This window comes from Dicentrarchus labrax, unplaced genomic scaffold, assembly GCF_905237075.1.
Source record: "Dicentrarchus labrax unplaced genomic scaffold, dlabrax2021, whole genome shotgun sequence".
In the NCBI taxonomy this organism is placed as follows: domain Eukaryota; kingdom Metazoa; phylum Chordata; class Actinopteri; family Moronidae; genus Dicentrarchus; species Dicentrarchus labrax.
In genome coordinates, this window is record NW_026136701.1 from 11,205,146 (window position 1) to 11,232,639 (window position 27,494).

The 27,494-nt window shown below is 42.6% G+C and overlaps 1 protein-coding gene across 1 annotated transcript; it reads left to right on the top strand.

Moving 5' to 3' along the window:
- The first annotated feature begins 2,433 nt into the window (after positions 1 to 2,433).
- On the top strand, positions 2,434 to 27,494 carry LOC127367618 (ephrin type-A receptor 4-like). The gene is made up of 19 exons (XM_051407637.1): positions 2,434 to 2,818; positions 3,539 to 3,606; positions 6,178 to 6,375; positions 6,699 to 6,809; positions 7,233 to 7,587; positions 15,915 to 16,070; positions 16,807 to 17,334; positions 18,903 to 19,027; positions 19,172 to 19,331; positions 19,437 to 19,548; positions 20,385 to 20,443; positions 20,716 to 20,829; positions 20,921 to 21,106; positions 21,193 to 21,254; positions 21,418 to 21,627; positions 21,907 to 22,083; positions 24,135 to 24,322; positions 24,557 to 24,742; positions 26,080 to 27,494. The coding sequence occupies exons 1-19, from the start codon at positions 2,662 to 2,664 to the stop codon at positions 26,195 to 26,197; spliced, it is 3,270 nt and encodes a 1,089-aa protein (XP_051263597.1). The 5' UTR covers positions 2,434 to 2,661; the 3' UTR covers positions 26,198 to 27,494.

Sequence of the window (27,494 nt, forward strand, 5' to 3'; positions counted from 1 at the left end):
GAGAACTGGGTACTAACGAAAACGCCTCTGACATGCTAATGACGCTTTGTCGACCCGAGGAGTTCAACCAGACACACTCACACCGTACAGATTTAGAAAATCTGACTATTATCTGTCATATAACCCAGAGAGTATCAGTCGAAGTCGTATGCATATTAAATGGTTTTAGCTCCCAGTACAGTGTAAGCACTCTGTGTAGGACTGCAAGCCAAATGAAACCCTAACTCGCTCCAGGAATATCTTAGCGAGGCTTTGAGGGAAGATCCTTTTTCAACACCCAGCACCCCCCCCTTTCTTCACCACCGCCACCCACCCACCCAATCAAATCCTCACTGGCAGTGTGCTGCTCCTCATCTCTCTTCTCTGCTTCTTTTGTTCATCTCTCTCAGCCGCCCACACACCTACCGTCCCTCGGGCTTTTCTCTTTACACTCTCGCACACATGCACGCATTTACATTTGGCTACTTCGTATGTACTTTGTTTTATTTCTTCCTGTCCCTTCTCTTCATCACTATTAGACACTTGGAGATACTGTACGTGTATGAAGGCAGGGTCTAATGTGTGCACATGCAAACAAAAACAGACACAGGGCCTATATTTAGTGCTTTACAATACAGATGTGTGGGCAGCGGCCATCTGTGGCCCCAAATGGTACAAAAAGTAAGTGTGTGTGTTGCTGTGTGTTTAGATGTGTGTTTGTGCAGCGTGGGGCTAAGGGCCAAACTTAGAGTAGGGGTTTGAAGATGTGGGCCCGTTGTGGAAACCCCCTCCAGAGAGCTGGGAATCTCAGGGGAGAGTGGGAAAAACATCCCGACGGTCATCAATCAAAACTTCAGTGACACAAATGACCAGAAACAACGGAGCGTTCTCCATCCATGTCAGTGTGTCACCTCCGCCCCACAGGCATGTCCCACCCACCTGCGCCGCTGCCCTATAGGCCCTCGCCGTGCGCTGCCCGATGCGATTGGCCAGTCGGTCCCCGAGCGAAAATCGTGGTCCCCTCTTGGCTAATTGGGTCTTTGTGATTGCGCAGTCTGTCGTGGCGCTGGGGGAGAATGAAACGTGAAAACGGTATTATGGTGAATGGGGGAAGAGTGGCAGGTCGAAGCGGGGAGATCGGTTTTTGGCGTCTCAAAGCGCCAGATGCTCTTCCTGGGTCCATTATGATGCCTTACAGGGGATCGAGATGGTTTCGGCGTAGCAACTGGGAAGACACAAAGCGAGATGGAGACCGGCCGAGATGGAGACTCACATAAGCACATACATGCAAATGCAGGCGCTCACTCATACACTTCCCTGTTTAAAACACTCCATGAAATCAGCTAAACACTTGCTATTTGCTGCTCGGCTACTCTTTGTTGGTTGATTTTCAACAGAAGTTGTCAGAACTTGTTTTTGTACATGTAAAACAAAGACTGAGCAAAGTGGAGCACATCTCTGTTTCAACTTTTGTGCTTAAAATGTACATCAGATAGTGGAAACCCACCCCGGGATCAATGTAAGTGAAAGTATTTACTTCTTCAAGCTGTGCCTCCACCAAGAGTGATCATTCACCAGAGTCTTTGAGACAAGGGAGAGTGTAGGAGGACGGGTCATGAGCCAGCTCTTTGTTTGCTCCACCACGCTTCTACACACACACACACACACACACACACACACCATAGGCCGCAGTCCTGTGCCTTACTCCTTATAACGGCCTCATTATTAAAGAATGAATCTTTCCTATATTGTGCCCAGACTTGGGGATTTATAGATGAAAATGATCAAAACTAGTTGACAGATAGTGGGGGAATGATTGAAGCCACCTTATCCTCATCCTATCAGCCTTAAACTATCCAACAGCCTCTGCCTGCAGATCCCTGAGCATTCAGTGGGTTTGTCCTCCATCCCCCGACAACCATCAACAGGTGGCGCTGCAGTCACACTCTTCAGCGTTGTGCTCCTCAGGACAAAGAGCAGTCTCAGTAGGCATGAAGGCAACCAAATTCAACCAGTTCAGCCCTTCATCAGGAAATTATGACACATTCATGTTTTGGTATTCATGTGTCAGGCTGTGGAGATAAAAAAAAACAAAAAAAAACCTGTGATGATGTGACAGTTATGATCCCATGCCTGCTGGCACCGTGCAGGGTTATCACTGCTAAATGTCACTTGTGACGTGCTAAACTGACTACAGGAGCTGTGCATTTGATAACTTTATCCTCCATTATTTACCTCAGATTAGTGCTTTTACAGTGGGGGTCCTGCTCCTACCCGCGGCTGTGCAGGAGATCACGGAGTGTCTCCCTGGAAAAATTAAGGAGAAATATCACTATTATTTTATTTATTTAAAGTTATTACAGTCCGTTTATAAGTGAAGTGCTTCTCAGGGTCCCATGTTTTAATCCCTAGAGCCTACAAATGCTTACACCGAATGGTATCAACCATTTCCAAAAGCCAGTTTCAGTGTGGTCCTTATTTCACTTGTCTTTTTTTCTAACTAGACTAGAGAGATGAAACACTGACGCTGATATGGACCACGGCACTGTATGTCATTTGGCTCATGTCATTTGAATTACCATTAAGGGAAGCATCTAAGTGTAAGAGACCGCCCCAGTATCCGCTGCTGCATCCAACTCGCTTTCACACTTGGGTTCATTCACACACACTTTTCCCACCGGGATGGAGCCGCTTCAGCCTGCGCGCAGAGCCAACGGGGAACACACACGCTTTCACGCGGCACACATGGCTGCGAATTTACGGCGAATATTTTCTACCTTCATCTGGATAATAACCCTAGTTTCAAGTTCCAGGACGAGGATTTATCCACCCAACGAAGGTGAGTACGGAGGGAATCGTCTGAGCTGTGGGACACGTTCGGGTTTTCCGCTCCTGCACTCTGGGAAACACCGCTGCGTGCGCTCCGTGCGCGCCCTAGGATGGTAAAGAGCAGGGCGAATATGCATGAAACTTGAACAGCGAAAAAGTTGGATTTTGGGGGAAATTTCACGTTTGTCATTTCTCCTGGTTTCTCCTCGCGGAGTTGGGCCCCCTGGGATTTCAGCTGCATGTTCTCTCTTTGCAGTGCTGTCAGAAAAGCTTTTGTTTCTTGGATATTCCCACATAATATGGCCATTGTAGCGCAGTTTAGTGTAATAGACTTATGTTTTATTCCTCAACAGTTCAACCTTAAAACCCATACTTTTGGGTTGTTTCTTTACGCCTTAATAAGGTTTGACATTATTAAATCTGAGCAAGAATTTAAAATTATATAGACTCTTTATCTGATATTATGTAATAGAAATTACTATTGACTATGATTATTATTGAAAGTAGTAATTTCCTAAAGCGAATTAAGTGAGATAAACATCCTGCTAATTCCATATTTGTCCCAAGCCCTGCAGTCATTTATTCAGTGGTGTGGTTGACTCTTCCAAGTGCAACAATATAACTAATTTCTTGCTGCTAAATAATTCTATTTATTTTATTGATGCACTGTAGGCTGTTTGCCCTTAACCACCTGCGTGTGTGTGTGTGTGTGTGTGTGTGTGAAATTTAGTGACCCTGCTGGATACCAGGACAGTGCCAGGAGAGCTGAAATGGGCAGCCAGTCCTTCAGAGGGAGGGGTGAGTGGGAGCTCTTCTTCTTCTTCTTCTTCTTTTCTTCTTCTTCTTCTTTTTTTTTTTTTTCTTCTTACAGATACACTGTTTACAACCTGTTCTCTCTTTGGAAAACACACACACTCTATCTCTCACTCACACACACTTGCACACACTCGGTCTGGAAACTGTAAAGAATCATCCCACAGATTCTGAAATGTGCTGTTGTTCACCATGCCTAAGTGCTAATATGAGATTGCTGGCGGCGTGTTTGGCACACGAGAAGGAATAAACCAGCTTGGTGGTGGGTGTCATTTTTTAGGGATTTTTACTACCATGCAGTTGCCAGAATGAATCCTGGAAATATCTATTTGATATTATATCCTCTCATCTTTTTGTACTTTTTGTTGTTGGTACATTATGATCTGCCATCTATATGCCCTTCCTCTCTCTCTTCCCTTCTTTCCCTTTTGCTCAGTGTCTCTCTCTCACATCTTTGTTTAGGAGTTATTGGTGAACTTGACTCTTATTCCTTCAGTCACCATGCTCTCATTCTCTCACATGCTGCTTGATTGACGGGGTCCTGGTCTACACGCACTGAGCTTTTGATTACAAGCACCCCCCACCTTTCACATCAGCCACACTCACACACACACACACACACACACACACACACACACACACACACACACACACACACACAAAACACAATCTCTGTATGGTTGGGGCAAGTGCAAAGCTTTTTTCCCCCTGACAGCTGTGATTTCTGTCTGCTGACAAAGACTCCAAAAGAAACTAGACAAGGAGGCATCATACTCCATGACAGCCTTTTTTTTTTTACAGCTCTCAATACACACATACCCTACAAAGACACACATGTACATGTATACAACAACACACAAAGACGTCACCATGTGACAATGCTCTTGCACATGCGTACACGCTCGTATTCACATACTGTACATGGAGGAGTGCACAGTTGTAGACTAAAGAGTTGGACCGACGCTGGATATTTTAGGCTGATTCCGGTGTTAGTACTTGAGAATAATAAATATGTGATAATGATATGTCAGCCTATGTTTAAACATTTAATTTTATTGTCAAAAATTACAGTAAGGCAATACAATTTCAGCAGAAAGCCTAAAAAAAAAAAAATCAATATAAAAACATGAATTAAGAATAGTTTAGGTCAAATGAACATGAAAATGAAGCCTGTGAAAAATGTACTGCACTGCAGTTTCTTTTTCCACATCTGCTAATATATACACCAATAGTAATTAATCAGTATATCTAATAAGCCAACATCAACCAGTAAGATCAACCCTGATGACATATCGATCAGCCTCAATTAGACACACACTCACAAGACCTCCCTCACAAACATACACACACACACACACACACACACACACATTCTCTGACCCTCCCTCTCTTTTTCTCTCCTTCGACACGGCGCATTTAGTGTGTATACAGCTCTCACTAGAGCAGATTATTATTCAGTGGCAATAAAAAGCCAATTTGGAGTTGGGAGGCTCAGCGGTCATTTGAAGGGTCACAGTACAAGGCAAATAGTCGCTCTATTGAGATGGATGGTGCCGTGAAGGTTGAGGCTGCTTCACTTGTATGGAAATGTGCCTGTAAAAACCTTGGACTTGCAACAAATCTGAACCTCTGTCCACTGCAGAATATTGATGCAAGAATGAATGTTAGCCTGTGAGCATTCAAATGACAGCAGTGAATTAGAGGATGTGCCCCACAGCTAAAATGTATTTGATCTTGTTTTTCTGTATTTCTGAGGACAAAAAGTTCCTCAAATGGATAGAAAAACAAGATAAAGTTTCCCAAGAGAAATGTTTTTCTGGTCACTACTTCTGTGTGGGTTAAAGATAAGAGTTCAGTAAAGTTTAAACTTTACGATATGGCAACCTTTGTATTAATCACATTACATCACACATCACAATCCCATTAAAAAAATATTTTTGCCACATGTATCTTTTGTCAAAATTGCATCATCATTTGTAGCTGCCACCAGGGACTGGTTTTGAAACCACACACTTGAAGGTGCATTCAAATCAGAAACTCTGACACCTGAGAGTCAACAATCTTTTGTAATACTCTCTACTCTCTCACTCTTCCACATTCACATTGTGCTATCACAACACCTGAGTTTGTTGTTTGTTTCACTGGTTTCATGTTCCGACAGTATCATAAAAACATTGCTACTTGGCAGCTAATGATTCTATTTTAGATGTCAATGTTTATTGAATGAGAAATAGTTTTGTCCTGCACTTAACTGCTTTACCACATGGCAATTTCATAACTTTGGTTACTAATGTTTACTGATTAATGATGGTATGACACTTTGATGGGGCATTTGTTTTTTAAGGATGTTTCAAGTATCTACAAATTGTTTTTCATACTGTTGGCATGAATTGAAATGAGTGGCCACCTGGAAAGTAGGACATCAACCTAAATATTTATGTTGCATATTGTAAAGTGGTGTAATGTTAAGTATACACAGTTTGTTATTAAGGAGCTGAAACATGAACAGGTGTAGTCAATGGACGCCTTCACAATTGTTTTTGTTTTCATTTTCAGTGGGAAGAGGTGAGTATAATGGATGAGAAGAACGTCCCCATCAGAACATACCAGGTGTGCAATGTCTTAGAACCAAACCAGAACAACTGGTTGAGGACAGATTGGATCCCTCGGTCCGGCGCTCAGCGGGTCTACGTTGAAGTCAAGTTCACCCTGAGAGACTGTAATAGCCTGCCAGGGGTCACTGGCACTTGCAAGGTAGAAGAAAACATACTTAAAATGTCTTGATAGAGCATAATGGTTATTGTATGGTTTGAGCACAGTAGAAAGTTTTAACAAAGTTAGATGACGACAATGATTTCTGCTAGTCAAGGCTTGACTTCTTTAACATGAAAACCTTTATGCTAATTAGTTAATGGACAGACTGCTGCTAATGGAGCTTTATTATATATTACAGCTGCTGGTTATTCAAGCACAAACCCCCCCTTTGACTCATTATCATATTAAGAGAAAAGATGAGCGTTGATGATGATAAATAGACGCCTCAGTCTGACTTTTTTCCTGTCCCTTTTGTCTTGTAGGAGACATTCAATCTGTACTACCACGAGTCAAATGAAGACAGAGAGAGCTACATCAAAGAGAGCAGCTTCATTAAGGTGGACACTGTGGCAGCAGACGAGAGCTTCACCCAGGTAACACTAAACAACTGAGTCAGGCTTTGAGTTCTTTATCCTCCCTCCTCCGCTCACTTTAATTTGCTCTTATCTTGAAAATAAAACCCCCCGCGGCACTTAGCTGTGATTTTTTTCTATCTGTTTTACAAGCATTTTTATCTTGGATGTCCATTCTGCAGTCCCCGGAATGCTGGCAGGGAGCTTTTGCTCAGTCTTTTCTAAAATTACTTCTTATTTTAGCATTGTAGGCATTACAGCTTATTTTACCTTTGCAATCAATAGAAGTCAATCTGGATGAGATCCAAATGCTGAAAATGTGAAGATCAGCCATGGTTCAATAGCAACTACCACTTTAGGTTGAACAGGCAAATTCAATTAATAAGGGCTGACACAGTTTACTGCACATTTACTGCAATGCAACTCCATTCTCTTTCAACCCAGGTGGACGTTGGCGACCGCATCATGAAACTGAACACTGAGGTGCGAGACGTAAAGGTCACGACCCGGAAGGGTTTCTACCTGGCTTTTCAGGATGTTGGCGCCTGCATTGCTTTGGTTTCAGTCAGAGTTTTTTACAAAACCTGCCCACTCACCATCCGTAACCTGGCAACATTTCCCGACACTGTGACCGGGGCTGACACGTCTTCCTTGGTGGAGGTCAGGGGGTCTTGTGTCAACCAATCAGAAGAGAGAGAGGAGCCTAAAATGTACTGTGGCGCTGATGGAGAATGGTTGGTTCCTATTGGTGGATGTCTCTGTAACCCAGGATATCAAGAGAAGAGTGGCACATGTAAAGGTAAGTGATGCAACAGAGCTACTGTAGCATAATTTTGTATTTGTTTGTTTTTGTGATTGTCTGACTCATCCGTATTTGACTCAGGCTATAAGCTCTCCTCTTCCCTTGTGCTGCTACTTCTCTAGTCCCATGTCTCTATGAGTAACAGTCATCAGTGAGAGAGTTAACAAGCTATTTGCTAATGATGGAAAACAGTGACAAAGATTTGGTTTGTGTAGTATTTAACACCTGCTTCATTATTCTGTGGATTGTTTTAATTATTTTCAAGCACTGTATTTAGAATGCTTGTCATCTCAAAGGGGATAGTCACCATGCAGTATTTTCCACAACACCACAACAAATGAATCTATGTGAATGTTTTTTTCCATCTTTTACAGAATGATAGTTGTTTCAGACATTTCTTCTGGGGGTAGATTGGAGTGTAGATTGGACTTTGGTTGGCAGTTCAAAACTATGTTAGAAATTGCATTTCTTTCAAGTGGCAGTAGAAATAACCTTTTTCTAAATAGCCACATATTATTTATAATTATATTATATATTTATAATATTTGAATCTGCATTTGGATTTTTGATGGCAGATGTAATTCTTTGACAACAGCACAAACTCAGATTAAAGGTATAATTCAACATGTTGGGAAATAGTTACTCACTTTCAGATATACTTTAAGATATACTTTCTTGCCAAGACTTGGATGAAATGATTGATATCACTATCGTATCTGTCTGAGGTGGTTAGCTTAGCTTAGCACAAACACTGGAAAAAGGGGGAAACGACTAGCTTGGCTCTGTCCAAAGGTAACATAGTCCACCTACCCCCTAAAGCTCACTAATTAGCTTGCTACATCTCATGGTTGCTCAGCTGGTTGCTTGGCACACTCACGGTGAAAGCAAGACTCCAGAGAGTTACTGCACACAGGCAAGAAAGAGTCGGACACACCTCCGCAAAACCACAATGTGTCATTTTTACACTTGTTTTGCATGGCTGAACAAAAAAGATGCAATGTGTTAACTAGTGACCTTTAGAGGTGTTGGTGCGGAGATTTCAGTACCTTTGGACAGTGCCAGGCTAGCTGTTTCCCCCTGTCTCCAGTCTTTGTGCTCCTGACTGCTGCCTTCTGTTTATCAGACAGTCATGAGAACGGTATTGATCTACCTCTCTGGCATTAAAGCAAATTTACGTAAGATGTCAAACTATTCCTTTAAAATATTCACCTGTGCTGGTTGTAGGAGATAACAATCATCAAATGTTTAGTCAAAAAGCTTGAAGGCATTGTTACCTTTCAATCCACACATTAAACATCTTTTGAAAAGTAACCCCCAATAACAGACAGTAATCACATTACCATCATTATCCTCAATCTAATCAGTTTATCTAGTATATTTTAATTAATGCAAGATGTAAAGATGTTTTTTTAAGTTGCTGGGTATCAATAGATGATTACAGGTCTCAGTGTGAGGTGTGCTGACATAACAACAGCCATCTGGGCAAAAATGTCTTTCTATCACTTACAAATCTGGTCTGAACTTTACGGTAACAAATATGCAAGCTGTTCACACCTCTCACCAACATACATGTGGCGTGGATGACGTGTAATGTTTGAAAGTGACTGTTGTGATAGTGAAGACTACTAAATGTGCGTGTTTGTGTGAGAAAGTGGGGTGAATGCGGGACAACAGACTTGGTGGAGACACTTTTACAACATGGCTTCACTCCCCCTATTCAGCCACATATACAACAGACACACAACATGTTCACTCTCACACACACACACACACACACACAGATGGACAGCGACCAATAGAGAAAAGGAAGAGCGACTCACTGATCTGCTCCCTCAGTTTTATTTATGAAGCCTATCCCAGCAGGCTAATTGTATAACAAACAGACTCATAATTCAAAGAGAAGAGAAGAGACCCTGTGAGAGAGAAAGATGGAGAGATGGACACAAAGAGAGGGGTGCAGTTGGTGCCAGTTGGCGATAAAGAGGCGAAAGAAACTTTTTTCTTTTTGCAATGAGAAGAGCAGTAGCCAAAATTCTCTATATGACAAATGTTCCCTAAAACCTTCACCGTACTCGCCCCGTTTGTTCTGTCTGAAAAGAGGAGGAGGTTTGCGGGGTGGTCCCTGAGGCCTGAAAGATGTTCCTCCTCAACTAGATTTAGGAGAGACCCTTGACTCTGTTGAACCTCTAGCAGATGTGAAGTGCCATCTATCTATCTGCTGCTCTCTTCTCTGCATCTCCCCACTCTCACTGCCTGTCAGTGTTGTTGGCTGGGCTCAGCTGCCTCAGTGGAAATCCATCAAAGTCTGGATGAATACCGAATGCTGCTCAGCGAAAACTCTGACCCTGCAGTATTGGATGGACGCTTTAACGCTTCTCCCATTTTAAGTTTGAAATTCACAGAGAGAAAGAGAGGGGGAGGGCCAAGCAGCATGGAGGGAAAAGGCAGATAGATTTGAGAGGAGATTTAGATGACCTGTCTCTTCTACCCTTACTAGATCTTCTAGACTTCACTCAGTCAGTAGAACAGACACAGGCAAAGACAGATAGACAGAAACTAAGTGAATTGGGCAGAGACCTGTGATTACGGTTGGGTTCATACTGAACAATGCAGGGAAGAAAATGAATCATGTATTCCCACTTTATGCACCAAATAGCTTAAAGGAATAGAATTAGAGCGAGTTAGATGAAAAGATAGAGGAAGTCATGGCTCCTGGGCCAAGAAATAATTCCACACATTACCCCCCATATAACAAAAACCCATTGTTTCTTCACTTCGGGGTTTTGTACGCGTTAAACAAATGACTCAGACATTCGAGTTTTATACTCTAGCTAATCATATCCAAGATGCCTGGCTTTAGTGGACAAATATGAAAGTGGTATCAATCTGGTAATCTAACTCTTGGCAAGAAAGAAGAAAGGGAATAAGTGTATTTCATAAACATCCAACTATTCCTTGGATTTAATAAATTAACTACTTCAAATTGTAGCAAAAAGTCCAGACCTTCTTGGAAAAAAACCACAAGATTATCCAATAGTAATGAATCATACAATAAATCATAGGAATAGTTCATTTAGCCTTGTATGTCTGTAAAATATTTTTACATTCTTTTCTGTTATAAATACCTGTTGTATGTATCACGTCTTAGGTAGATAGAATGTTATTTACAGCAAATCTGGGCATTTTTTTATATATATATATATATATATTTTAATTATGCTAAGAGTCCTGGTTCAACAACCTCTATGTAAGTATGTTTACTGTCTGCCTTATTTTTTAATGCATTGCTATTGCATTTTAACATTCCCAAAAACCCAAAAGCTGAATTGAACTGAATTCAGAGTAGACTTAGCTAAAGCGGTGAAATGTGAAAAGTTCATTTTCAGTCTTGACACAGAGTAATGAGGATGGGGAGGATGAGAGGAGAAGCTCTGGAGAGGAAGAAGGGATTAGATGTTGAATGGGGCAAGAGGGGGATTGAAAGAAGGCCACTGACAGCAGCCGGCATCAATACCGAGCTGCCCCTCCCCCGCTGGGGGTTCGTCATCGGGTGCAAAGGGGACGACTAGAGAAACACAAGAGAGAGGGAACTCCCCCTCTTTTCTAAACCGGTGGTTAAGACCGAGGTCATGACTGAGCTCGATGAAGACGTCAAAAACTGTGACTGACAGCCGCACACACTCAAACAGAGAAAGTTTAGCTTCAGAGTGCAGGGTCATGACCGAGGTAGATGAAGACGTCAAAAGTTTGACAGCTGCGATCCGTCTGGGAGGATCGGAAACGAGGGAGGAGAGACAAGAGGCAGAAAGAGGAGAAACAACAGAGAGAATTTAAAATGTGAACGGACGGAGGGGCGGAATGAAAGAGGAGCCTTCTGCTTTTTGTTTAACTGTCTCTCCAGCGGCCCCCTTTTTTCCCTGTCGTCTGATTCTGCTCAATTCTGCTCACTGCCTGGGAGGGTTGGAATGTTTCTCTATGTGTGTGTTTGTGTGTTCCCCTGCGTCCAGAGAGATTTCATGCTTGTGCTTCTTTCCAACGCACCTGCAGTGTCTCGTCAACAGCAGAAAGCGTTTTGGACAAGAGTGATGAAAAGAGGGAGAGGAGAGAAAGACAGCCTCGCTGAAAGAGAGATGACAGAAAGAAAGAGTGAGCGGATGATAGAAAGAGTGTGTAATCGCTGTATTCAGTCCCTCTAATTATTGCATTGCATTTCTGGACTCTGGACATGTTGGATTGCTGATTTAGTGTGTGTGTGTGTGGGTGTGAGTGTGTGTGTGTGTGTGTGTGTGTGTGAGTACTGTATCTCTGATTTTCTGCCTGACAAAGCCCTCCCTCCCATATACTCACAGTTTGGAGTACTGCCCGGGAATGCCTAGAGAAGAGTGTGGTGGGGCTCACACAGAGAGGGAGGAGGAGTGTGTGTGTGTGTGTGTGTGTGTGTGTGTGTGTGTGTGTGTGTGTGTGTGTGTGTGTGTGTATGTGTGCACGTGTGTGTGTGTGTGTGTGTGTGTGTGTGTGTGTGTGTGTGTGTGTGTGTGTGTGTGTGTGGCAGGTGACAAAACAGGCAAAGGAATATGCACAAGTGATTGTGTGAAGCAAGCCAAACCCAGGTGGGGGGAATGGTTTGCATTCCGCCATCACAATCAAAGTGTGTGTGTGTGTTTCTGAGTGTGTGTGTGCTATTGTCTCCTTCTCCCAGGTTGTTCGTAACATAGAGAAGGGTTTGCCAGCTCCACCACTCCGTCTGCAGCTCTCTGGCATCTGAACAAGCTTTGCTCTCCCTCTGTCTCTCTGTCTTGCTCTCATTATCCCTCCTTTCTCTTCCCCAACTCTTCTCCCTGATCCACGGTCAGGGGGTGGGGGTGCTGCTGCTGGTGGCAGGGGGTGATCTGAGTGTGATGGAGAGAGGAGGGTGGGGGGGTTATTGTTGTATAGCCCCTTTCACATGCTAATGTTCACACTGTTGGCTTTGGGCAGGCAGGCACACACACACACACACACACACACACACACACACACACACACACACACACACACAAATCCACGCACATTTCTCTAAACCACCAGTTTTTTTGTGAGTATTTAAATTTAGACAAACGTAAAAGCTGCAGCTACCACTGAGCGCATTCCTAAGGTTTTAAATGCAAAGTGATGTGAGAAGCTAGTGCCCATGTAAGATTAATTTGATACCAAGCCCTGTTGGAATGTGAGTTTTTTTGGGGTGGGCTGTCCTTTCAATGAAGACATACAGTAGAGAAAAGATAAGAATCCCGCCTTATCTCCAGCATTTCCGTGGATTTTAATTAACAGGGCATGACCCCGGTGATTAATAGTGTCCCGCCTTCTCGTGTGACAGTCTATCAATCCGTCCATCCATCCGTCAATCTGTCCCTCCCTTCCGCCATCCATCACTGAGACAGGTGTCAGACTGCAGCAGTCGGGGGTACTTCCTCCATCCACACCCCTCTGCTGGGAAGGAACAAGGGATGATGACAGATAACATGGGGTCAAGGAGAAAACACACACACACCCACACATACAGTGTGCCGACAAGGCTCTTAGTTGGATTTGCAGGGAGCTGCATTTGCATTTTAGGTAGCAGAAGAATGCATATGCAAATGCCGACAATGCTGATAATAATCAAAGGGCACCTTCCCCTCCGCTTCATCTCCCTCCTCTTCCCTTGCTATCTTTTTTTTTCTCTCTTCACCTCTTTATCTCTCGCTCCTTGTCGGTCTTTTTCTCTCGCCGTCTCTCCCAGTCAACCTTCCCCATCCTTTACACACACTGTCACTTTCTCTTACTTGTCTCAAGAAGACAAACAGCTGATTGCAGCCTATTCGCTCTCCTGCTAACAGGCAGAACGTGAAGACGTGCACTCATATCTAAACAAGCTTTCACCTTATCTTATCAGTATGTGTGTGTATGTTACTGGTCGAGCTGCGGCTCTGCGCGGCCCTCAGTATCATAGGGTTAATGTCGGGTTAATGACACCCTCATGAGCTCTTATTCCAGGTCAGCAGCACTCACCCGCCCCCCCCTCTCGAAACCAGCGCTAAAAAAGACACAAAAGGCTACAGACAACAGAGAGAACAGAGACATGAGAGGGCGCTGAAGGAAGTTTATGGCTTCAAATACTCGCTCCTTTCTTTCTCTTCATTCTGGCCAGGGATAGAGGATTGGGTGGGACAGAGACAAAAGCAGTGTGCTACCCCCTGGCAGAGTCTTGTTTAGCCCTGTAATCAACCCTTAAGTCCTAAGCAGGTCAAATACTTTTCTCTGTCTTTGCCCGCTTAATTCCCTCTCTTTCCCATCCATAGCTTACGAAACCTTACATTAACAATTAAAAACAAAGGAATGTGCAAACAGCAGGAGAGTGATAATACTCTCTTTTATCTTGCATTTGATGATATCAGCTGACACATTTTGATGAGTCATTCACCAAATGAAAGCCAACTTTATCAGCTGTAAATGTGTTTATGGATTTACAGATTTCGAATAGGTGGATTTCAGCCCTGTGTGTGTCATTTGGCATCGGTATTGAGCCATAAACACTGTTAGCTGGCTTCAAAGCCTTCTGGAGGTTTGACACATGGAAAAGAGAGGGATATATAGAGATACAGCAAGAGTGAGAGAGTTATCAGAGACACAAAGCCAGATAAGTAGAGGTCGAGGAGGAAATGCGCAGGGACCGAATGAGGGAGGTTGTGAAAAATTTGAAAGAGAGGGCAAATGAGTGTGTGAAAGAGCAGATCTATAGAAGCTCACACAGATGGGGCAGGATGGTCGGTGTGAGTAGATTACAGAGGAGACTTCCTCCCTCTCATCTACTGATGAGAGTGTCATAAAGCACTCTGACACACACACACTCAACATGTACGCACACACATCATTCCCACATTCCTATCCACTCCCACTGGGATGTCTTCATCTCCCTTGGAAATGTGAAAGGGTTGAAAAAAAGGAGAGAACCGGGAAAGATGGTGGGATTGAGGAAGGAGAATGAATAGGGTGTGATGATGAAAAAGAAGGTGTTGAAAACGTGATTGCACTAGAAACAAATGAAGGATTTCCTTCTGAAATTAAAGAGAGAAAAAGGGCTCTAACTAGCCACGCTTTGCCATTTCTTTTGCTTCACCAGTGGATGTCAAGCAGTATAATTATGCACTCATTTATTGTATTGTTGCTCTGTCAATGCATGAATTCCTTGGTATACAGAGAGACGATTTCTCTCCCTCTACTCCCCCCTGTCTCTCTCTCACCCTCTCTGTTTCTGTGTTTTTCCTCTTTCATATATTTAAATGTCAATTATATTTGTGTGGGCTGCCGACACTGTGGAGTTTTGATGTATTCAGTTCTAGTGTTTCTGGTTTCTGTGTGTGTGAGTGGGAGCCCGTCAGAAAGTGTTCTTTTAGGTGTTTCTTTTCTTTGCTCATCAAAATCAAAGATAAAAGAAGTCATAGTACCCCTCCCCTCCATAGTATATCTGTTTCTCTTTTGGGATTTTTCTTTACAGTTGTTTATCTGTGGATCAAAATGCAGTCCATGTGTTGATTAAGTTGTTGCTTGAGCTGTCTGAGCTGTCAATATGGAGGACAACAAGACTGTATCAAAGGTCAGGGGTCAACTGACCTTAAGTCAATGTTGACTGCACTGCTTGCAGCCCACATAAGGTTAGACTTAAATTACTTTGAACTGACTACTAATGTAGGTATTTTAAAAGTATCCTGTGACAGCCAACCGTTTTGTCAGTGGGACAATGTGAAACCTATGTGATTGTGCACATTATGGTTTGCTCTATAAAAAGCAGCAACATCAAAATACTTCACAATTACTATGTTGACATATTTAAATACCTTATTTTATCCAGCCAACACTCCAAAACCCAAAGACATTCTGCTAACTATCACTGAAAACCAGGACAAAATCTATTTAATGAGTTTTAACTAATTCATTTTTTGGCATTCTCACTTACAAAATTGCTTAAACAACAATTTAGATAAGGTATATCTAAATTATTTATCATTCATTCTCTGTTGATTAATCGACAACTGTTTGTGCATAGCTGAGCGTGACATACAAGTTAAGTTTTAACCTGTTCATTGTTCCATAGTGTTAAAAAACAAAAACACAGAGTACCTTTAAACCTGTGTTCTGTTCAAGGTAACATGTTCTCACTTTGTTTTTTAGTGCCTCAAATAAAGTTTGTGTCAATGTGACCTGTTTTTATTGACATTATCTGATGCTGATGTACATGGCTAAGCACTATTTTTAAAGCATAGTTTTAAAATGCTGTCTTTCTCTTTGTCTCTGTCCCTCTGCAGCCTGCTCGGTTGGTTTTTACAAGGCCAAGTCTTCGGATCCAGGATGCTCTAAATGTCCTCCACATAGCCACTCGGTCAGAGACGGGGCAACTGTCTGTGACTGCCACTCTGGATTCTTCCGTGCTGACAGCGACCCTCCCTCAATGGCTTGTACCCGTAAGAACACACACACACACACACACACACACACACACACACACACACACACACACACACACAGCCACGTACTAGTAAGACAATAGTTAAGTGAAAACACAGACAATATGTGTGTGCGTCGCTTGCAAATAAAAGCAAAAAAGCACACTCATTGTCTCCCAACCTCTCTATCTCTACCAAACAGAGGGAGACACAAACTTGTCTGAATGCCACCCCTGTTTCATGATCCCATTACTTATGACTAAGCCACCATCTACATCCTGTCTGGGAGTGATAACTAAAGACATTGAGAAGTGAATAAAATGTCCCCTCTCTCTCTCCCTCTCTCTCTCTCTCTAAGTCTCTGAGTAGGTCCTGTGTGACAGACTTGGAGACCTCGGTCTGTGTGTCATAAACTTAATTATGCCTATATACAGCACATGGTTTCCTTGGCCTGGGAAAAATGAAAACACATACATTCACGCACACACACACATACTCTGTCTCTTAGATACACACACACACACACACACACACACACACACACACACACACACACAAATACCACAGACGAAAACATCCAGCCCATCAAAAACATCTCTGAACAGTATGGTTTTCAGTCTGATGCCAGATGTTTGCATTTCAGCCCGTGCCAACAGCTCACAGCAACAGCCCTGTACACCCTGTATACTTCCACTTCCATTATGTGCAGTATATGATGTAAGCTTGCTCAAGCTTACCCTTGTTTCTTCCCCAGAGCCACCGTCAGCCCCACAGCAGCTCATTTCTGTGGTGAATGAGACTTCGGTGGTCTTGGAGTGGGCACCCCCTCGCCGGCTCGGAGGACGAAGTGACACCAGCTACAGCCTGGAGTGTCTCATCTGTCAGACAGGGAGCCACAGTCAGACTGGCGGCAAATCCCTGCCCAGGAATCGCAGCATCTCCCAGCCTGAGGCTCAGCTCAGTGGGCTGGGGATGCAGTCGGACCAGGGGATTGTGGGACCTGAAGTCCAGTCAGGGAGAGGTGTCTTCCAGAGCAGGCCGGTACCTGGAGATTACCCGAGACCTGGCTCAGGTTCCGGCTCTCACCTCTGCCTGCCCTGTGGCTCCGACGTGCTCTTCTCTCCTGGCCAGACCGGCCTGAAGACCACCAGGGTGGTGGTGAGCGAGCTCAGGGCTCACACGCACTACACCTTCATCGTCCACGCACACAATGGGGTCTCCCAGGCCAGTGGTGCAGGGGCAGCTCAGAGTGTGTCTGTCACCCTCACCACCAACCAAGCTGGTGAGAAGAAGTATGATAAATGTGTCAGATTGTTGTGTTGCAGCAACACAAAATCTTCTTATAGATGTTGTCTGTAAGTGGGTCAGCTAAACGCAAACTGCTGTTCACTGCATGTGGGCCCACCGGGAAACAAGGCCCCATGAGTAATGTTCAAAACTGTGGAAGCATGATATCATCGAGCTCTGTATGTATGTAGCTACATACTTGCATGCCAAAGCTAGTACCCACCCTAAACACTTAAGTGCTGTAAAACACCTACTGATGATGTATTTTTGCATTTAAAATCAGAAAGAAAATGTATTGGAATATATATTCATTCCCCACAGTGCTTTTAAAATATATTTTTGATCCCTGATGCACACGAGCCATGTGTTTGTTTCTGGGAGATAGTCCAGAGAGTCTTATACATTTGATGAGGAAAAATTTAATTTGAAACACAATTCTGCATTTAAATACGTCTGCTATATGTTGGCATTAAATTTGACATGCAGTTAAAATAGATTAGCACAACATTTTGAAACATAAACGAGATGACCACATTGTTACACTGTATATTTCAAATGCACTTGAAATGCATTCTTTACATAATGCTGTAAAACTGATGTTGAACAATTATGCAAGAACGCATCCATCTTAGTGAAAGTAGAGATACCAACGCAATAAAAAACAGCTACAAGACACTTTTCTTGCTTTCTCTTAACTACTTAATATCGCTGTCATAGTTGCCATAGTTATTACCTCCTACATCTAACAACAGCTGAATTAATTATAGGGGTGTTCTCAACAGGATGTCAGAAAGCATTCTGGCAAAATGTAAATCACTGACTTAAATACAAAGAGACGAAGCTAGTTGAGGGAGAAGTAAATACGACGTAGTAAATGACAACACTACATAGCAAAATTGTTGACACATAACAGCATGAGTCTATGTAAGGGTGGAATTTTTTTCGTTTTAGCTCTTGACCACAGAAGTGTTTGAAAAATCACCCAGATTTTATGGTGTGTTTCATTTTAGTTCTGAAGGTGTCAGCTGGTGTATGGCGCTCCTCGCACATGCTCTCCATTAGTTTTCAGCTTGCTTTTTTTGCATGCTGTTACATCTCAACTGTCGTTGCTTTAAGTCTTTACGGTGGCATTTAGAAAACGGCACACCTGCTTAGTTCCAGGTGCCCCGGGGAAATAACTTAGCTGTGTGTGCACAGCATGAGAGCTGTCTGGATGTGTCAAGTCCAACCTGCACCACCATATGGCCTGATATCATATGAACAGCCACAAAGGAGGACAAACGTCATATAGGGGTGGAAAAAGGAGGTATGTAAGAGGAGAGAGAGAGTGGAGAATGAGGTGTGTCTCTCTGGAATAGGAAGGAATGGGATTTAGGTCAGTTCTCTGGTGTACTAGGTCAATGGGATTGTTGACAAACAGGCACCACACATATCTTTTGCGCTGCATTTGAACTGTTGTCGCTGTTACCTTATTAGCAGCACTGTAGAATATACAGTGTGTCATGCTACAAAGTTATACTATTGTCTCTGAATTATCTCTCCCCATCTATCACTCCCTCTCAGCTCCCTCTCCGGTGTCGTTCATACAAGCCACCGATGTCACCAGGCACAGTCTGTCGTTGGCGTGGCAACAGCCGGATCGACCCAACGGGGTCATCCTGGAATACGAGGTCAAGTTCTATGAAAAGGTGAGGTGCCCGCAGGTTAATGCAGCTCGGGCTGTTGTCTGAAATGTCAATACGCTGGCATGCTGTTTGTATTTCACTGATGGTGAAGATGGATTTGCAGTCAGGCACTGAAAAGATCCCCCTCTTTTTGTCCCGTCTAATCAGGATCAGAGAGAGAGGTCTTACCGCATAATGAGGACCTTCTCTCGTAGTGTCGATGTCACGGGTCTCAACCCCCTCACTGTGTACGTGTTTCATGTGCGTGCTCGCACAGCGGCTGGTTATGGAGAGTTCAGCGCCCCGTTTGAATTCTCCACCAATTCAGGTATTCTGACAATAAAGCTCTGTAGTTTTCGATGATGCAGTGAAGTTTGTTGTGATGCAGTTTACAACTTTCTGGTTGGTGATTTTTTGTGTCCTTTCTTGTTAGATCCCTTCCCTCTGATTGGAGAAGGAGTAAACTCAGCCTTCCTGCTGCTGTCTATCAGCGGGGTTGGAATTTTACTGCTGATATCTGCAGCTGTCTTCATCATTAGCCGCAGGTATAAACACACACACATACACACACACACACACACACACACACACACACATACACATAGGCATCCATACAGGCAAGCATGCACACCTATACGCTTGTTAGGCTGGCTAGAAGTTTCCCGTCAGTACATCACCATCGTCAATATGTGTACTGCCTCTACCATAACTACTACTTTTGAACTTCCCCAATTCACACAAACAAACAACACACACAACTCCCCTGCCATTGTGTGGCTAAATAATATGTGTGTGTGTGTTACCTGGAGCTTTTAAAGGGGATTAGAGTGGAGACAGTGATAATCCCTTTGTCCCTGACTTGTCATTACTGTCTCTTCAGCAGCACAGCTTGTGTGTCCGCTTCCGTTGGCGTGCACACTCACACACAAAAACACAAGCATGCGCAAGTGCCCACAAACACACACACACACACACACACCTGCTCACTCACAAAGGTGTTTTTGACAGTTTCTTTGTTTAATGGAAAACACCTTTTATCTTGCGCTACCTGAGGCATCGCCCCTCCTCCCTCCCTTCCTTAAATGCTTTCATCTGCTCGCTCTGTGTCTTTCCTGCAGCTCGTTGGTCTCTGTTCTCATTGTCACCGCTTTCTATTGCGGCAAAACCTGAAAAACCCAATGAGTGCATAGCGCTACTGGAAAAAAATAAACAAAATTAAAAACGATGTGACATATATGCCTTTTTGTCAGTGCTCTTAACTGTAACAAAACATCAAAAATGTGAGAATTTAAAAGCAATGGTTACAGGCATGTTCTGACAGACTTCCATGTCTTTTCTATGCCTGTGCGTTTAATGTCAATCATTTCTTTTGTGTCATCAGGAGGAGCAAGTACAGTAAAACAAAGCAGGACTCAGAGGAGGAAAAACATCTTAACCCAGGTACTGCACACACACACACTCACGTACACACACACACACACACACACACTCACGTACACACACACACACACACGCACACACACCTACTGGACTGTAAAAAGACAGATGGATGCTCTTCTCTTCAAACCACCTGCACACATCTTATACACATACTGCCAAAGACATTTACATAACATATGCAGCCGTTACACAACTCATTTTTCTCACCCTCCTCTGCATCCCTCCTTCTCCTCCCTCGTTCCCTGTCCTCTCCCACCTTTCCTCCACGGCAGGAGTCAAAATCTACGTTGACCCGTTCACCTACGAAGACCCCGATCAGGCCATCCACGAGTTTGCCAAGGAGATTGATGTTAGCAGTATTCACATTGAGAGGGTTATTGGCATGGGTAAGCCTGCTGTTCGCGCACACACACACGCACTAACCCACACACACATGCTTACTTGGCGCTGACACTGCTGTTTGCTCTATGTGTGTAGGAGAGTTTGGGGAGGTGTGCAGTGGTCGGCTGCGTGTTCAGGGAAAGAGGGAGATCTACGTGGCCATCAAGAGTCTGAAGGCGGGATACTCTGACAAACAAAGGAGGGACTTCCTGTCTGAGGCCTCCATCATGGGACAGTTCGACCATCCGAACATCATCAGGCTGGAGGGCGTCGTCACAAGATGTGAGTTGTTGACAGAATGTGCCAACTCTTTAGTAGTAGTATTTGTGCATGTTGTAATTTGGCCTAATATGTCTGTACCTGTTTAGGTAAGCCATTGATGATCATCACAGAATACATGGAAAATGGATCCCTGGATGCTTTTCTTCGGGTACATGCACTTTATTATCTTATCTTTACTACTGAGAAAAAATCTATTTTTGTGTAGCATTTTTCCAGTGTGCTGAAAATGCACATAAAATGCTCTCCCTCATGACTGCCCAGCTAGTTGTGGATAGATGTTAATCTGCTCTTCTGTCTCTTTAATGTTTTAGAAACATGACGGCCAGTTCACAGTGATCCAGCTGGTTGGCATGCTGCGTGGCATTGCCTCAGGTATGAAGTACCTGTCAGACATGAGCTACGTTCACAGAGACCTGGCAGCACGAAACATCCTGGTCAACAGCAACCTGGTGTGTAAGGTGTCTGACTTTGGCCTGAGTCGGGTTCTGGAAGACGACCCAGAGGCTGCCTACACTACAAGGGTAAGACACAAACAAGTAATTTATACATACAAACTGGATGTGAACATATACATACAGTCTGTTATTCCTGTGGTTATCAATTCATTATTGTTCATTAAATGAAACAATCACAGCCTGTTTATTTGCAGCCTTTGAAAATACATTTATTATAGACGTTTCAGTCAATCAGTGAATAAATATTGAAGCTTACATTTTTGGAAATAGAAACAATTTCTCCACTCAGATAAAGGCAATAATAAACAAACTGCATCATTCACTGAACCACAATGACTCTTTAAGGAGGCCACTGGGACTTATCTTTCCCCCGGAGGGAAGATCCCCATCAGGTGGACAGCTCCAGAGGCCATCGCCTACAGGAAGTTTACCACGGCCAGCGATGTGTGGAGCTACGGTATCGTCATGTGGGAGGTGGTTTCATACGGAGAGAGACCCTATTGGGACATGAACAACCAGGACGTGAGTCATTTTTATATCATCTAACCTATGAGTTGCCTCAAAGACAAAAGAGTGAGCTCATTCCTGAAACCCACTGCAGAAACCCACAACTTAACCATATCATCTTAAACTGTTATTTCTGAGTGAAAACAAAAGTGACTTCACCCACGTGTTAAAACGTGTGAACCAGGAAGTAGCTCTTTAAGATCTAATGAATGTTTATGGTTTGAGTAATAACTTGAAGATTCACCCTCATTTTCGTTTCCAAATAAGTGGTTTATATAATATGGTCAAAGTGGGGATTTGCTTAAAAGCTGCCTGTGTGATTGCTCATGCATTCGCCCCCGTGCACTCTGTTGTGAAACTGTGTCTATCAGATTCTAATACTGAAGTCGATGAGTAAAATCTTATCGGAAATGAAAGGGAAAATCAAGTTCCCTGTCTAAATAAATATCAGTCCACTAATTACCAATTTGTGTGCTGCGAGCGATCAGAGTCAGAGGAAACGTTTACTTCTGTACAGTCAAGAAATTGACTTAAATTAATCTACTTTAAACAGATAAATGCACATAGAAGGGACCACTTCTTTAGGATATCTTAACAGAGGACTGCTGGAGGAAAATAAACTGTGTAACGTACTGAATTCTGACCCAGTGTCTTTGACCTCTGCACTATTTAAAAAATGTAAATTTACTCTTAAAATCATACTCTGAAAGGGCACCAAGCCAAGATTGTGTTCAGCAGTCACAAGACTTTTTATTGAAGAGAAATATTTAAGCTTCATTAAAAATAACTAGAAATTGCTTCTTAGTGTTATCCTTCTGCCAAGCACACACTATATAAATTTGGTGATGATTTAGTTTTTGAGATCTGAGACAAGAAATCCTATTTCAGAGCAAATTTGCAATCACTTTGCTATCAAAGCTTGTTAAGTTTGAGCAGGTCAAGGAGCCAGCCTAGCGTATGGAAATTTTCAAATATGATTGATTTCATCTACAGCACATTTGTAGTCTAAGAAAGCTTTCCTGATGAGCCATTTTCTTGACACTTTATCCATCTTATTTTCTATTTTGTTCCAGAGCAAATTAGTACATGCTGAACTGCTCTTTTCTCTTATTTGTTTTAGTGAAGCCCAGTGGCGAACTGGCCATGACTTATCTCACAACCAAATATAACTGAAGCATCTTTAAAGTTATTTTTTTAGTGTAACTCCTTAGCTATTACCCGATTCCATAATAAGCAATCCAGTGATTGTTGTCTGTACATCCATGGATACATTGTAAACTAAAATTAAAAAACAAATATAGGCTGAAAAAACGTTGTATCCCACAGCTAAGTGACTGAATCCATGGCAACATTATACTTACATCCCCAAAGCCCCACAACTTGTGGGAACTGTGGTTCCAAATCACAATGAGCACGATTAACCCCCCAAATAGGACTAAGACACAGTATAATAATGGGAGTTACAAAAACCATTAATATTTTAATTCTTCACAATGTAATATAATATATGTCTTGACAGTACTGAGGCTCAAAAGGCGCAGTTGTCTCAGTGTTGTCTGAGTGCGGGCCCCTGATGAACAGTATTGTCCCACAGTATAATGGAACAAGGAAATAGAAGGGAGCTGTTCACAGCTGCAAAAAATTAAAATAAATTGCAGATGGTGGTGAGACAGCTCTGAAAGGATCTTGGAAAACAACAAAAAAGTAATAAATCTTCAGCAAAAGGTTTTGCTTTCTTTTTCTGAAATGTTATTGGCAGTGACGTTTCAAAGTGGCTGTTTTATTGAGGCCTGTTGCTGCACATATTTCATCATTTCCTAAACGTAACGTAAATGTATTTATTTTATACAAACTGCAAACACAATATACTGTGACAATAAGTATACTAGTGTACTACTAGTATACACTGACATGTCATCCTGTAAATGTCTATTTTCTCTTGACTGATATTGTTTTAGTTCAGAATTAGTGAAACATTTTTACCTGGATCTGGGTTTTTGGAGTCTCTTATCTTCGGATCTAACCTCCTCCTCCATCTAAACCCTCCACCTCTGTCCTCCCTTCAGGTTATAAAAGCGATGGAAGAGGGCTACCGCTTGCCTGCTCCCATGGACTGTCCTGTGGTGTTGCACCAGTTGATGTTGGATTGCTGGGAGAGAGAGCGAGCAGAGAGACCCACCTTCAGCCAGATACTCAACATGCTGGATAAACTCATCCGTAACCCTGGGACTCTGCGCCGCACAGGAGGGGACAGGTACATACTGCACTTTTAGATCACAGGCAAACACATAGAAAGACATACATACCCGTTAAATATAACCAAACACATGCATTCATACTGTACCCCCCCCCCACACACACACACTTTCTTTCACCCAGATTATTAGGCTTACATGCACAGTGCTTCTTTAATTATGATTTCACACTCCTATTTCAGGCTTTTGCCACCACCAACCTGCTTGCTCTCACTGTCTCTCTGTTTTTACAGACCCACAGCCACTATGCTGGAGTCAGGGGTGGGTTCAGAGGTGTGCGTGTCGGTCGTACCGCAAGTGTGTATGCCGGAGTGGTCGATGTGTGTGTGGCTGCAGTCCATCGGGTTGGAGAGGTACAGAGACACTCTGGCAGCAGCAGGATACACCAGCCTTGACAGCCTCCTGGCTCTCACACACCAGTAAGTGCACCTTCATGTGAAAATGGATTAAAGTGAGAATCACTTTGGCGTTTACTCATCACATTTCTTACTGCAAAAACATGAGCTGCACAAACAGGATCACATCTGTGCTTTCACTCAACAGTCATACATTAATTCGCTCACATATAACAGAAGGATAAGAGCCTCCTTTATTCAAGGCACAGGAGAAAATAATTTTCCTAAAATCCTAACATCCTAACACTTATGTGTTATTACAGTAGCACAAATGTATGTTTGCACAAATAAAAGAGCCAGAGGTAAACTGTGTTTGGTGTGTTTTTAGCACAGCTGAGGCCATGCAGTATATGTATCTCGCACTCTTATGGGTTCAGTATACTTAAACAAACTAGTTCCTGTGAAGTGTCATCTGAACACTAAAGAAAAAAACAATGAAAAAAACAGAGCTTGGGAGACAAATTCTGCATACTTTCTTACCTCTGCATACCTGGCTAATCACTGCTTATGGAGGGAAAAGGTTTTAGAGGCTGTTCGATGAGCCAATAAGCATACTGACACCTTTACACCTGATGTCAGTAGACGCCTTAGAGCACTTGTACTATGTAATTACACAAACATGGTGGTGTTTTCTGATGTCCCCATTTAAGTAGGTTTCTATAACAGTGAAATACTACTTTAATTTAAGGCAACTCTTGCATTGTTTCATCTTTTTATCTTCTTTATACAATTCCCCCAAAGACCCCAAAAACCAACAGTGGATTTATCCAACTAAATGGTAATGTTTTATGTAGCTTATTCCTCTGTGCCACAGACCTCTGTTTCCATCCCAGATCTATTAAAACATAAAAGAATCAAACCAATGCATGGGCAACATATTCCTTAAACTCGTCCCTTGAAATTTAATGTGAAACTTGTGGAACTGCATTTTCCTGTCACTGAGCATGCTCTGTGATGTGGTTTCTTGTTAACACGGTTTTGCTTTGGTGCTGTACTCTTTTATGTGTTTTAATAGTTTTGAATGACAATGGAGTTCTATGGCACAAAGGCACAAACTATGTCAGGCATTGGCAACACAAACAACTTGATAATAACGGTTATAGCTCAATTGGTAGACAGGGTTAGCTATTAATTGTGAGGCTGGTGTTTAAATGGTTGCTCACAATTCCTTGAGCAGACACTGAACCCCAAATAGCTATGTGTTTGGGGGCAAATTAAAGTCCCTTTGGACGAAAGTATCTGCCAATTTTCCTGAAATTGGTGATGATGAAAAAGAAAAATCCCGCCCGGCTTTATCCTTTGAATACTGCACGTTGTGGCTTTGTGTGTTTGAACATACATCTTTGTCTCTGCACCCACAGGGAGATGGACAGACTTGGAATAATCACACCGTCACACCAGGACATACTAATTGCTAGTGTGCAGCAAGAAATGTTGTCTCAAATGCAGCACATGCAACACACAATGGTTCCTGTCTGAGTCGGAGAACGGATATAAAAACCTGTTTTAAGAAGAATTTTCATTTACCTCATCCATGCACTTTAGAGGGACTTTTCACCAGTGGAAATACGAGGAGTGGAGTAAAAATAAAAGTACAAAGTGAAAAGAGGAGAGAGAAAGAGAGAGAGAAAAGCAGCACTTTTGTAAACTTCCATCCTGTGGAGTTTTCGAAAAAAAAAAACACCATGATCTGGACGTGGCCACAGATAGCGTTAAGCTACTGCGAGCTCAAACTGAAGCCACATCCTCTTATCCAGTTCTATTTTTCATTATTTTATTATCTGTTTTGTGAAGGCTGACATGTTAGGCTGTGCATAAGCAGAATGGCTTCCAACTTTTCTTTCGCTGCTTTGGGCTTGACTTGAATAAAATGTGTTTTTGTGTTTGCTCGTACGTGTGCGTGTGTGCGTGTGTGTGTGTGTGTGTGTGTGTGTGTGTGTGTGTGTGTGTGTGTGTGTGTGTGTGCGCGTGGTGTGAATGAACGCACACAACATGGAATCTCCCTTGTCAAGACGTCAGCTATCTTTGAATATTCTGAATATGCAAAGTTACCCGAGAGAGTGAGAGGAGCCGCACAGAATGTACTCTTACCTGTTTCATACTGGACGATCATACTAACAAACTGTACGATTTGCTTGTGTTTTGTTTTTTTTGTTGTTGTTTTTAATTGTTCTGTTTTTTATTTTTAATTGTATGAATTTTGTTGAATTAGACATTTAGAGTAGAATGTCCATCCATCTTTGTCAATTGTATATGTCTCTTGTTTGATGAAGAATTAGCTACATTCAGCATTTGTTTATTTATGGTCTTTTTTATCTAGTTTGTACATTGTAAAATAGAAACACAGAGGAAATATTGTAATGATTGCCATATTGCATTGCAATAAATCCCAAAACTCATCAATTCATGTAGGTTTTAATCTTGTTTAAACAGAACTTCTGCAATGTAATGTATTTAATGCACAGTATATATTGTAATGTAGACAGAGTGTCCAATGAAGCCTGAAGCGCTTTATGTTTATCATTTCTGAGTTTGGCAGAAGAAGAAAGTGTCCTCTGTGAAAGTTGAGACTTAGTCAGAGGTGCCTGTAACAAGGAAAACAGCTCCAGAAGAACACCCAGCTGAAATGCTGCTGGTGTAATCACACACAGTATTGGGTTTATGTGTGTGTGTGTGTGTGTGTGAAAGAGAGGACGGAGAGAGAAGAAGAAGAAAGAGTTGTAGAGAAAACACTGAGAGGAGAAAGAGAGCTTGAATTAAAAGGAGAGAAAATTAA

Bases quoted from the DNA above. Each gene is read 5' to 3' on its own strand.
- LOC127367618 (XM_051407637.1), top strand. From the start codon at position 2,662: ATGGAGCCGCTTCAGCCTGCGCGCAGAGCCAACGGGGAACACACACGC. The intron at 21,255-21,417 runs GTACATGCACTT...TTAATGTTTTAG, and splicing joins CCCTGGATGCTTTTCTTCGG to AAACATGACGGCCAGTTCAC. The intron at 24,323-24,556 runs GTACATACTGCA...CTGTTTTTACAG, and splicing joins CGCCGCACAGGAGGGGACAG to ACCCACAGCCACTATGCTGG.